This window comes from Erpetoichthys calabaricus, chromosome 2 (genome assembly GCF_900747795.2).
Source record: "Erpetoichthys calabaricus chromosome 2, fErpCal1.3, whole genome shotgun sequence".
Classification (NCBI taxonomy): Eukaryota; Metazoa; Chordata; class Cladistia; order Polypteriformes; family Polypteridae; genus Erpetoichthys; species Erpetoichthys calabaricus.
In genome coordinates, this window is record NC_041395.2 from 348,996,166 (window position 1) to 349,010,526 (window position 14,361).

General features: G+C 39.9%; 1 protein-coding gene across 1 annotated transcript in view; it reads right to left on the minus strand.

Moving 5' to 3' along the window:
- Positions 1-357: 357 nt before the first annotated feature.
- Positions 358-14,361, minus strand: part of syt8 (synaptotagmin VIII) — a 43,680-nt gene continuing 29,676 nt past the window's right edge. The window contains exons 8-9 of the mRNA XM_051923501.1: positions 2,299-2,432; positions 358-1,671 (exon numbers count right to left, since the gene is read on the minus strand). Coding sequence (XP_051779461.1) covers positions 1,432-1,671; positions 2,299-2,432 — 374 coding nt within the window. The 3' untranslated portion in view covers positions 358-1,431. The remainder of the gene's footprint in view (positions 1,672-2,298; positions 2,433-14,361) is intronic.

Sequence of the window (14,361 nt, forward strand, 5' to 3'; positions counted from 1 at the left end):
TGGATATCATTTTGGAGAACATTGATGAGTAGGATTATTGGGCCTGATGGCCTGTCCTCATCAGTGTTGTAATGTCGTCCTAGCAGAGACTGGCCATCATCCTTTAGATCCTCCCCAGTGTTCCCAGTGCTTTTGGAAAAAGATGGCCATCTGTTGGTCACCCAGAGGCTGCAGTGGTCTCTCTCTCCCCACAAGATTGGCTAAGGGTTATGCCACACTTGATGCCATCCCTTTGTAGCAGGCAGATCGACCCTTTCACACTTACCTGGAGTGTGAGGCTTACTGTGAAAGGCGCTATATAGAAGGATTCTTGGTTAACAGGTAAGGTTTGGAAGAAATCCAGCAACACGTGACAAAACATTTTGAATTGCCTTTATTGATTCGCTGTTCTTAACACATGATCACATGGCTGCTTGGCCCCTCCCACTAGGCGCCTGATAGCCCCGCCCACATAACTAAAAGCACAGCATGCAGACACGATAGGGGCTGTACGGTGGTAGTGGTGGGTGTGTGTGGGGGTCCCTGGTGGGTATTAAGCCTATGAAAACCTCCACACCCCTTTGTGTGCCATTGACGGCATCTCATTGCTCAATCTGGAGGGGCACCAATGGACATGAAATTAAGACACCAAACTTAAATAACTAAAGAGCAAGAGGTGAAGTCTAAGGGCAAGTCAAGAAACCACAGCCAAGGGGTCAAAAATAAGGGCGGGACCACCTCAGATCAAAAAGTCAGAGCTCTTGATTAGCTGTCATTCATAATTTAGAGAAATCAGCAGGCAACATCTTTACAGACACCTGATGCCTCCATCTTAAATAGGCTCTGAGTTCTGATGTGGCAAACACGCCACCAGCTGGTCACGCGCCTACCCACTGCACAGATGGGGCTCAGACACACAGTGAGAGTTTAGTCGAGCACCAAGCAGGGTGGCAGCGGTGGGATTTCAATGCCAGACGACACCATGAATGAACACGTTAGCGGGTAAACAAAATGGTGTCACGTGATAACAGTAAATAAGCAGAATTTAAAAAATAAATAGGCTGGGACAACACAGCACAAGCACAGCACATACAAAGGCAAACGAACAATGCAGATTTGATAAAGCGCACTATAATAAAGTGTACAGTACAAGAGAGTGCGGCGGGCGGAGCGGCTTGTCCTGCTGTCATACGAGGCGCGATTGTCCCATCCAGTCTGGTGGCCCGTGGGCCACAGTGCTCACCAGGTAGTCATCAGGCAGAGACAATTCAGAGCTCCATCATGTTATATAGCGCCACCGTTTAAGAGTTCACACCAAATCGAGGCTCTCTGAAGCACCCAGCTCGAGTTTCTTGGGGGCAGAAGTGGGATCTGAGCCAGCTGCTTATAAATTCCATCCGTGAAAAACATGAAATAGAAATTAAATTAAAGGTCGGGCGAGGCGGGCAGCCTCTAAAACTTTTTGCCGATGAGCGGCAGGTTGAACTTGCTGCGGAGTCCCAGGGCCGTGTCGACCTCCTCGACCGACTGCAGGGTGTGCCACTGGGCGATGGGCCGCCGCGGGTTGGACAGCATGTCAGACCAGTGCTGCAGCTGATTGCCCGACGCGTTGCAGCCTAAGAAGATCTTGCCGATGGCGTCGTTTTTGGTCATTTTGTCGTAGTCCCACACGGAGATCACCAGCTGTATGTTCTGAAGGAAGAGAAACGGAGAGAGAGAGAGATGAGTTTCTGTAGCTCAGCACTTCACATTCACAAGCGACTGGCACCTCCTGGTGCTCCTCCTTCACCTTTATGGCTGCACATTCACCTGAGGCTCCTCCTCCTCCTCCAGCTGACCTAAAGGACATTCCTCTACTGGGGTGACAGCCTGCACAGGACGGTCACCCGCTTCTCCAGGGAGTTGAAATGACAGCTTTGGGCTTTACAGTCCTCAGCCACTAGGGGGCAGCGCCATCTGCAGACAATCTGTATGACATCACCGAACCACAAATGGCTTCTTCAAGTAAAATGACGACTGGAGAAAACCCACAGACAACCAACTGCTTTTATAGTGCCTTTCTCACCTCACGCCATTTAACATGGAAGGGTTTTAATAACATTACTGCAGGACTGAAGAGCAGCAGGCAGGGAAAGTGACCAATCAGGTGCAGGCAGTCAACCTGTGAGCCACTAGGCTTTGCTTCCTGATCTGATCTGAACTGAACGAGTCAAGGGGCCTAAAGTCAAAGCCACGTGTGACAAGGACTGGCAGCCATTCTCGATGTACTGCAGGAGGAAAGGCCCACCGCGCGCACCCAAGTCACCCAGCCCTGCTCACCTGTATTTGTTCAAATGGGACTTCGAAAGAAAATGACTCGTTAAAGTAAGGGTTCAGTGTATTCTTCTTCACCGAGGTCTTCTTCTTCTTCCACTTTTTCTTGTCTAATATCAGCTGCATCTTCACGTAAGGATCTGAAAAGAAAAGCAGAAAACAGGTGAGTGTGGCTCGGTGCCATTAGAAAAGACTCCAGTGGTCGGACCACCCAGACTGGAGATGAAGCTTGGCACTTGTTCTCTGGGAACGCCCACTCAAGAAACTCCACCAATCACAACATTCAGAAAAGCGGGGAGCCACACCTCCTCTCGATGTCAAGGTTCACTCACGTAGGTATGGGTATAAAATGACATCTCCACTGCTGAAAACAAAATGGTTAAAGCCCCCCCTCTTTTCTGTTTAAAGACTAGGAATAATGAAAGTTGCCTAAATCCCGCCTCTATTCTAATTATGGGTCTGCTTCTTCACTACTATAGGTCAGCTCAAAAAACAGTGAAAGTTGCTGACCCCGCCCACTTGCCTCCCTTCAGCACCGTTGAGCCCAGAATGACAACGCGAATGCAGGAATTTAGGAGCTTTGGCAAATTTAACAAAAGTCAGAAACTCTCTTGTGGCCTTTTGGTATCCGTGTGTGCGGGAAACTCAGAACTCGAGTCTCCACAGTTCACATGAGCCTCAAAAGGTAACTTTTAAAAACACATCTCTTCAGCTGGCAGCTACTCTGACGTTCAGACAGCACCTTCAGCTCACATGCAAGGATAATCCTGGACCCCTTGAGAGACAGAAAGCTGAAAAGACCCCCATGAGCCACCCACAGACTGTACCCTGATGGCCAGTGAGACCAACTTCACAGGTCTTGATCAGATAGATAGAGTGAAAGGCACTATATGATAGATAGATAGATAGATAGATAGATAGATAGATAGATAGATAGATAGATAGATAGATAGATAGATAGATAGATAGATAGATAGCATAGTCGGCAGGATTAGATAGATAGATAGATAGATAGATAGATAGATAGATAGATAGATAGATAGATAGATAGATAGATAGATAGATAGATGTGAAAGGCACTGTATAATAGATAGATAGATAGATAGATAGATAGATAGATAGATAGATAGATAGATAGATAGATAGCGTATTCGGCAGGATTAGATAGATAGATAGATAGATAGATAGATAGATAGATAGATAGATAGATAGATAGATAGATAGATAGATAGATAGATAGATAGATAGATAGATAGATAGATAGAGTAAAAGCCACTATATAATAGATAGATAGATAGATAGATAGATAGATAGATAGATAGATAGATAGATAGATAGATAGATAGATAGATAGATAGATAGCATAGTCGGCAGGATTAGATAGATAGATAGATAGATAGATAGATAGATAGATAGATAGATAGATAGATAGATAGATAGATAGATAGATAGATAGATAGATAGATAGATAGATGTGAAAGGCACTGTATAATAGATAGATAGATAGATAGATAGATAGATAGATAGATAGATAGATAGATAGATAGATAGATAGCGTATTCGGCAGGATTAGATAGATAGATAGATAGATAGATAGATAGATAGATAGATAGATAGATAGATAGATAGATAGATAGATAGATAGATAGATAGATAGATAGATAGAGTAAAAGCCACTATATAATAGATAGATAGATAGATAGATAGATAGATAGATAGATAGATAGATAGATAGATAGATAGATAGATAGATAGATAGATAGATAGATAGATAGATAGATAGATAGCATAGTCAGCAGGATTAGATAGATAGATAGATAGATAGATAGATAGATAGATAGATAGATAGATAGATAGATAGATAGATAGATAGATAGAGTAAAAGCCACTATATAATAGATAGATAGATAGATAGATAGATAGATAGATAGATAGATAGATAGATAGATAGATAGAGTGAAAGGCATTATATAATAGATAGATAGATAGATAGATAGATAGATAGATAGATAGATAGATAGATAGATAGATAGATAGATAGATAGATAGATAGATAGATAGATAGATAGATAGATGAAAGGCACTATATAATAGATAGATAGATAGATAGATAGATAGATAGATAGATAGATAGATAGATAGATAGATAGATAGATAGATAGATAGAGTGAAAGGCACTATATAATAGATAGATAGATAGATAGATAGATAGATAGATAGATAGATAGATAGATAGATAGATAGATAGATAGATAGATAGATGTGAAAGGCACTGTATAATAGATAGATAGATAGATAGATAGATAGATAGATAGATAGATAGATAGATAGATAGATAGATAGATAGATAGATAGATAGATAGATAGATAGATAGATAGATAGCGTATTCGGCAGGATTAGATAGATAGATAGATAGATAGATAGATAGATAGATAGATAGATAGATAGATAGATAGATAGATAGATAGATAGAGTAAAAGCCACTATATAATAGATAGATAGATAGATAGATAGATAGATAGATAGATAGATAGATAGATAGATAGATAGATAGATAGATAGATAGCATAGTCAGCAGGATTAGATAGATAGATAGATAGATAGATAGATAGATAGATAGATAGATAGATAGATAGATAGATAGATAGATAGATAGATAGATAGAGTAAAAGCCACTATATAATAGATAGATAGATAGATAGATAGATAGATAGATAGATAGATAGATAGATAGATAGATAGATAGATAGATAGATAGATAGATAGATAGATAGATAGATAGAGTGAAAGGCATTATATAATAGATAGATAGATAGATAGATAGATAGATAGATAGATAGATAGATAGATAGATAGATAGATAGATAGATAGATAGATAGCATAGTCGGCAGGATTAGATAGATAGATAGATAGATAGATAGATAGATAGATAGATAGATAGATAGATAGATAGATAGATAGATAGATAGATGTGAAAGGCACTGTATAATAGATAGATAGATAGATAGATAGATAGATAGATAGATAGATAGATAGATAGATAGATAGATAGATAGATAGATAGATAGATAGATAGCGTATTCGGCAGGATTAGATAGATAGATAGATAGATAGATAGATAGATAGATAGATAGATAGATAGATAGATAGATAGATAGATAGATAGATAGATAGATAGATAGATAGATAGATAGAGTAAAAGCCACTATATAATAGATAGATAGATAGATAGATAGATAGATAGATAGATAGATAGATAGATAGATAGATAGATAGATAGATAGATAGATAGATAGCATAGTCGGCAGGATTAGATAGATAGATAGATAGATAGATAGATAGATAGATAGATAGATAGATAGATAGATAGATAGATAGATAGATAGATAGATAGATAGATGTGAAAGGCACTGTATAATAGATAGATAGATAGATAGATAGATAGATAGATAGATAGATAGATAGATAGATAGATAGATAGATAGATAGATAGATAGATAGCGTATTCGGCAGGATTAGATAGATAGATAGATAGATAGATAGATAGATAGATAGATAGATAGATAGATAGATAGATAGATAGATAGATAGATAGATAGATAGATAGAGTAAAAGCCACTATATAATAGATAGATAGATAGATAGATAGATAGATAGATAGATAGATAGATAGATAGATAGATAGATAGATAGATAGATAGCATAGTCAGCAGGATTAGATAGATAGATAGATAGATAGATAGATAGATAGATAGATAGATAGATAGATAGATAGATAGATAGATAGATAGATAGATAGATAGATAGAGTAAAAGCCACTATATAATAGATAGATAGATAGATAGATAGATAGATAGATAGATAGATAGATAGATAGATAGATAGATAGATAGATAGATAGATAGATAGATAGATAGAGTGAAAGGCATTATATAATAGATAGATAGATAGATAGATAGATAGATAGATAGATAGATAGATAGATAGATAGATAGATAGATAGATAGATAGATAGATAGATAGATAGATAGATAGATAGATATGAAAGGCACTATATGATAGATAGATAGATAGATAGATAGATAGATAGATAGATAGATAGATAGATAGATAGATAGATAGATAGATAGATAGATAGATAGATAGATAGATGTGAAAGGCACTGTATAATAGATAGATAGATAGATAGATAGATAGATAGATAGATAGATAGATAGATAGATAGATAGATAGATAGATAGATAGATAGATAGATAGCGTATTCGGCAGGATTAGATAGATAGATAGATAGATAGATAGATAGATAGATAGATAGATAGATAGATAGATAGATAGATAGATAGATAGATAGATAGATAGAGTAAAAGCCACTATATAATAGATAGATAGATAGATAGATAGATAGATAGATAGATAGATAGATAGATAGATAGCATAGTCAGCAGGATTAGATAGATAGATAGATAGATAGATAGATAGATAGATAGATAGATAGATAGATAGATAGATAGATAGATAGATAGATAGATAGATAGAGTAAAAGCCACTATATAATAGATAGATAGATAGATAGATAGATAGATAGATAGATAGATAGATAGATAGATAGATAGATAGATAGATAGATAGATAGATAGATAGAGTGAAAGGCATTATATAATAGATAGATAGATAGATAGATAGATAGATAGATAGATAGATAGATAGATAGATAGATAGATAGATAGATAGATAGATAGATAGATGAAAGGCACTATATAATAGATAGATAGATAGATAGATAGATAGATAGATAGATAGATAGATAGATAGATAGATAGATAGATAGATAGATAGATAGAGTGAAAGGCACTATATAATAGATAGATAGATAGATAGATAGATAGATAGATAGATAGATAGATAGATAGATAGATAGATAGATAGATAGCGTAGTCGGCAGGATTAGATAGATAGATAGATAGATAGATAGATAGATAGATAGATAGATAGATAGATAGATAGATAGATAGATAGATAGATAGATAGATAGATAGATAGCGTAGTCGGCAGGATTAGATAATTTTTTAATTTTTAATATAAACTTTATTGTGCACAATAAACAGAAGACATGAACACATCAATATAAATAACAATTTCTCAATATAACAATGTCATTACTCCTCCACTACTCCCCATTCTCCACACATTAAGTACACACGTCTGTATTTAGTATTCAGTACTCCAGCTAATCCTTCTAACATTTAACATTATAATTTCACACCAGGTCTTCCATGTTATTCCAAATTTATTTTTAGTTGCCCCCCCTCAATAGAACACAGCACCCCCTTCACTCCCCACACTTATTCAAATTCTTCAATATTACACATTGTTTTATAATATGTAAATTCTAGCTTGATTCTTGAAATTACATAAAATTTGAAAATAAACAGTACCTCATCTGGTAATGTACCACACTGTTTATTATTACGGCTTTTTAAAATGGCTAACTTTGCTTGCCCAAGCAAATAATTTAAAAGTTGAAATTTAGATTTTGATGTTTTGTTATATTTCATGCCCCAAATAAATCTCTGAACATCAAAAGAAACAGTAAGTTTTTCACATATTTTCTGAAAATACACCAACAGAGTTTTCAGTCTCGTACAATATAAAAATAAATGATAAACAGTCTCTTTCTCCCCACAGAAGGCACATTTATCGCTCACATCACTCCGAAGTTTACTTAGAAATACATTTGTTGCGATGACCCCGTGTACAACTCTCCATTGTAAATCGCCTGCTCTCTTATTATTTGGGGGTTTATAAAATTCTCTCCATGCTGGCCTGACCTCTGTTTTTACATTTAATGTTTCAGTCCAGGGTGTCATGATGGTATTTTTTAAACTTGAAAAATGGAAAACTTTGATGCAGTATACATACACATCTTTTTTTGGTAAAGATCGAAAAAAATTATTTTCCTGTTCGTCAAGCCTTAAAATCGAGTCCTCCCTCACACCATCCATGTCCAATTTGGGTTCCACCTCCAGATCAGTAAAGCAGCCTTCCTCCTCCTCCTCCTCCACCTTGTTATGCACTGAGGTCGAGTTCCCCTGACTGTCCCTTAGCCTGATGAAGTCTTTTGCCATAAATGATAATAAATAATTGACCATTCTTATTGATCGAATGCCCAGCCTTGAAGCTAACACATTGGCATCTTTAAAACTCTTGTTGCCCTCCTCCAATAATTGAGAAACAACCACAATGCCACTTTTGATCAAATTCTTAACAAAACTAATTTTAAAAAGCAGTGGACATGTGAATAAAGAATTAAAAATGAGGGGTTCATTGAAAAGTGAAGGGGACTTGGATGGCACTCTCTGAAGAAAGGAGCTCCAAATACGTAAAACTCCCTTATAAAATTTGGGTAACAGAGTGAGATCAAACCTGCTCAAATCTATGAGCAATAACTGCACATCAAAACCCAAATTATCAATCTTATGTAAAAATGAAAGGGCTATTCTTTTCCAAATTAGGGGTTCTAAAGAGAAAAAAAGGCGCTGTAAAACTAGCAATCTGAAACTAGCCACCTTACAGCAAACATCAGTCAGGCCTTGTCCTCCTTCCTCCACTGGTAAACAGATGAGCCCTTTCTTCAGCCAGTGCACTCCATTCCAAAAAAAGTTAACCAATAATTTCTGTATGGAGTGTAAGAGTCCTGATGGCGGGTCAACACTCATCAGTCTGTGCCACAACATGGAGGCAACGAGATTATTGATAACAAGAACTCTTCCTCTAAAAGAGAGCTTAGGCGCAATCCACTGCCATTTCTTCAATCGTAGCTCAATCTGTTGTAAACAGCCCTCCCAGTTGTCTTTTTCAATGTCCTCACCACCCAGCACAACCCCGAGGTAACGGAAAGCTTTCTTATTCCAGCCCAGCCTTGATGGTAAGACTGGCGGAGGACGATGTGCCCAGTCCCCTGATAAATATGCATTCCCCTTCTCCCAGTTAACTTTAGCAGAAGACGCTCTCTCAAAAAGTGCTAAACATTTACATACAGCAGAGACGTCTTCATCAGAATTTACAAACACTACGACGTCATCTGCATAGGCCAGAAATTTAAAAGTTAGATTTTTACACAATGGAATTGTAAATCCCTGCAGGTGTTTCTCAAGCTGTCTAAGAAAAGGCTCAATGGAGATGGAGTATAACATCCCCGACAAAGGACACCCCTGACGAATCCCCCTGGTCACAGCGAATGGCCGGCTTAACACCCCATTGATTTTTAAGACTCCAAAAATGTTGGAATACAACAATTTGATGTACTTTACAAATGGTAAACCAAAGCCAAATGCTCTTAGAGTTGTGAATAAATATTTGTGGTCGACCCGATCAAAAGCCTTTTCTTGGTCTAAAGAAAGAACGCCAACATCGAGGTTGAAAGCTTTCGAGGCAGATATGATGTCCCTCAGCACAAATATGTTGTCATGAATTTGTCTGTCCGGTACGCAGTAGGACTGGTAGGGGTTGATGATGCTGCCCATCACATTTCTTAGTCTTGTCGCTAACCCTTTTGAAATGATTTTATAATCTGTGCACAGTAAGCTCACGGGCCGCCAGTTCTTCAGAAAGGAGAGGTTGCCTTTCTTAGGGAGCAAAGTGACGACAGCTCTCCGACAACTGACCGGAAGCTCCCCTGCTTGTAAACTGTCCTGTACAACCTCAAAAAAATCCATGCCCAATAACGGCCAGAACTGTTTATAAAATTCAACCGGTAATCCGTCAATTCCCAGCGTCTTTCCAGTATTGAGACCATTGAGTGCAACTGTGAGTTCTTGAAAAGTGAGGTCGCTGTCCAGAAATTCGGCAGAATCGTCAGAAATGTGAGGCAGTCCTTTGAACAGAGTGGCTGAAGAAGAGAGACTGAGCGGCTCCTCTGAAAACAAAGTCTCGTAAAAAGACACAGCAAAGTCCCGGATGTCCTCCGGCTCTCTCAGCTCTTCTCCAGTGTCTGTTTGGAGAACATGGATAACTTTACCTTGGGCCTCCTTTTTTTCCAAAGCAAAGAAAAATTTTGTAGGTGCATCTAGATGATTAAGTTGTTGAAAACGAGAACGTATTAAAGCGCCGTGAGCTCGAAGCTCCAGTAAATCCCGTAGTGTTGTTTTCTTCGTGGTCAGGGTGTGCAGCAGATCCTCAGAGTAGCCATTTAACAGAGTCTGATGGATCTCAGTGATCTCCTCCTCCAGTGTCTTCATTTTTAAAATGCAGGCCTTGGTGACGTGTTCAGTGTATTGCTGACAAAATTGTCGAATCTGCACCTTGGACACGTTCCACCACTGTCTCAGGGATCCAAAACGCAGCTTTGTGGATCTCCACTGCTCCCAAAAAAAATTAAAACATTTCACAAAATGACTGTCCTGAAGTAGAGTCGTGTTGAAGTGCCAGTATGATTTATATTTTTGTGGAGATGGGAGGAGAAAGTAACAGAAACCAGAGAGGGTTCGGAAAAAGCGACAGGAGTGATATGAGTGGTAGTTAATAAATTTAGGTGCCGTTTAGGACTGTAAAAGCGATCTAAGCGGGCCATCGAGAGGTGCCCTTTGCTCCCTTTGAGCCACGTGAACTGTTTGTCAGAGCGCCACACATCCACCAAGTCGTAGGCCTCGACGATTTCCTTAAGTATCCGGACTGACCCCAAGTGCGGCTCGGCCCCATTTCTATCCATAAACCAGTCCTCAGTACAATTAAAATCCCCCCCCAGCACGACGATCTCATTATTATTAAATTCATCCAAAATCCCCCGTAATAATTCAAAAAAATCCACCCTGGCAGTGCCGTTATTTGGGGCATAGACATTAATAAAAACCAACGAGTGGGGGCCATCCTCTGCCTGCACAACTAAAAGTCTGCCAGCCATAACCTCAGTCACCTTTGTGATTTTTACTAATCAGCACTGCCACCCCTGCGCTCACACTGGTGCCATGACTGAAAAAGCCCGTCCCTCCCCAGTCCTGCACCCAGGCGGCCTGACTCTCCGGATCTGAGTGGGTCTCTTGTAGGAACCCCACATCTAAGTGCTTTTGTCTTAAAAAATCACAGACCAAGGTCCTCTTCAAATCGCCTCGACAGCCATTCACATTTAGGGTCCCCACATGTAACTCAGCCATATTTACACCACAAAAGAAACAAACAACACACCCGAAAACCAAGAGATTCACTTTCTTGACTTGACCATCCATCAGGACTTATTCTGAAGAATCTTGCGCACTCTGCTCATTACGTTTTTTAACCTGGTGGTCTCTTTTTGGTCCAGCCCTAAGTTAGCTGCATTGTGCTTTATGTTTTTTGCTGAGCTCAAAAAGAGATCGAGGTCCAGAAAATAGTCTTGTACTTGAACACCCCTCTTTCCCTCTAAATATATCAAGAACTTCCTGATGCTCTTCGTACTGTATCCCCCTTTAGGCTCCAAACCAAACACTGAGAAGGTGTTACCAGAAATGTCAGAATCAGTCTCTCTTTCACCTTCCACACCTTCGCCACTATCTGCAATATCCTTCTTGTTAACTGGCACAATTTGTTGTTTGGACAGATTTTCAGACATTAAAATCTTCTTTGCACCCGTGGTGGACTCCACTGCTTCTTTTCTTTTTCTAGTGGTTATTTGTGATGTCTCCTTACACCCACTCGACTCCACACTCACATCCATCATGGCTGCCTCACTCACTCCTGCTCTCTTTGAAACTTTTATTTCCTTGCTGCTGCTGCTGCTTGCTATTTGTTTGGTGCCCAGGCCCAACTCAAGATTTTCCCCATTAATATCAACAATGGCCATGTCTGAGTTTGTCTCATTATTAGTGGGCAGAGCTGCACCACTTGGAGATGGATCATCTCCTGTTACATCATTACAGCTGCCTTCATTTTGGAACAGGGGGACATTCTTATCACCGCAGACCTCTGCAGTCTGACCAGTGGAGGCCTCCTCAGTCTCAGCTGTGCGCCCTTCTTTAAGGACGGAGGCTCCTTCACCAGGGACACTGGGCTCATCAACAGGTGTATCACCAGCCTTGGCCAGCACACCTTCATTATTATTTTCATGCTCTTGTTTAGAGTCTAGTGCAGCATTATCTTTGTCAGCAGGCTCCATTTGCTCCTCAGTTTCCTTTTCATCTAATTCATTCTCACTATCAGTCAGCTCATCTTCTTCAAGCTCCTCCTCCTCTTCAGTCTCTGACTCACTCTCTCTACTTTCTTCATCACTTATATAAACATTCTCTCTTTTACAATCAATCGCTTTATGGCCTGCTCTACCACAATTGAAACATTTCATCGATTCTGAACTCACAAACACCACGTAATCCACACCCTCCACTCGGAACTTTAAGGCCACGTTAAGTTCATCATTCGCGTTATTTAAAATCATATAAAGCTGTCGCCGAAAAGACACGACATGCTTTAAATCAGGGGATCTGCAGCCCAGTGGAATCATGCTAATTGGAGACATCACTTCACCATACCTGCGCAGTTCACGCTGCAAGATTTCATTACTCAAGAATGGAGGCACATTAGAAATAATAACCTTACGGGCAGGAGTCGACAGCGGCAACACCGAGATCAGCGCCCCATTAAGTACAACACCCTGCTCGACCAGTCGGGGCACCAGCGCTTCATCGTCCAGGAAAATCACCACCGCTTTATTCATACGTGAGGCCGACCGGACATTCTTACACCCCACCACCCTACCGACCTCCATAACGCAGGCCTCCACCGAGACCGCCGGATCAACAAGCAACCTTACAGCGTGCCTTCTGGAAAGGTTAGAAAAACTGTGTGGAGATAAGCCATCTCGTATAGCTTTAGACGCCGCCATAGCCGCAAAGCTGAAACAGAGTCCTCTTTAAAAACAGAAAAATAATTCGTAAAACTAAAACAAACAAACAAAAAAAGGAAAAGAAAAAGAGAGATACTCACAACACGCAGCAGCCGTCGACGGCCGAAACCACAGACACGCCCACCCCAGACCACACCAATCGAGAGCCAAACGGACAGATAGATAGAGAGAGAGATAGATAGCGTAGTCGGCAGGATTAGATAGATAGATAGATAGATAGATAGATAGATAGATAGATAGATAGATAGATAGATAGATAGATAGATGTCATACAGTGCCTTCTATCTATCTATCTATCTATCTATCTATCTATCTATCTATCTATCTATCTATCTATCTATCTATCTATCTATCTATCTATCTATCTAGAGGGGGTGCTGTCACCAAGTGTCTTGTCATTTTACTCCTTCCCAGCCTTGAGAAACCACCCAGTGAGGGCAACTGACCCCATCCCTTCCAGTCCTGGGGCTCCAGAAGGGCAACCACCCAGAAGGAGGTGTCACGTATCATGGAGACAACTTGACCAAAGGAGCTCACAGCCTGACCAACCATCGGCAGAGCCAAGTTAATCTGAAGCCACGTGGCAATTACCTTTTTTTATTTTTTTGTTGTCTTTTTATGCCATCAAGCGTTGTTTTTCTGTTGAACCCTGCAGTGTTGGCACCACCATAGTTATTGACCTTTCCTCACTTTCAGTCTTTTGTATGCACTATATAGTGCCTTTCATACCTATCTCTCTCTGCCAGTCTGCCCGTTTCTATTGTAGCCTTAGTGCCCATTTCATGACACAGTGGCCAATCAAGTATCATCTGAAGGTAGGCAGGTAACCCAGTTGATGGTGTCCTGACCCTCCTGAGGACGTGACTCTCGGTTATTTCAGCCAAAGCCTTTATGTTCATCGTCTTAGCGAGTCGTGGGCTGTGAGACCCTAACATGCTCTTGACCACACAAATCAAATCAGGCGGTGAGGCGTCACGAGCCCCACGTCTTTTCCCCGCTAGTGCACTTCAATTCTTTGTATTTATATAGCGCCTTTCTCACTACTCAAAGTGCTCAGCAATTGCAGGTTAAGGGACTTCGTCACTTAAGGGCCCAACAGAGCAGAGTCCCTATTGGCATTTAGGGGATTCGAACCGCCAACCTTCCGATGACAAGTGCAGATCCCTAACCTCAGAGCCACCCTTTCCGCCCTCCTCC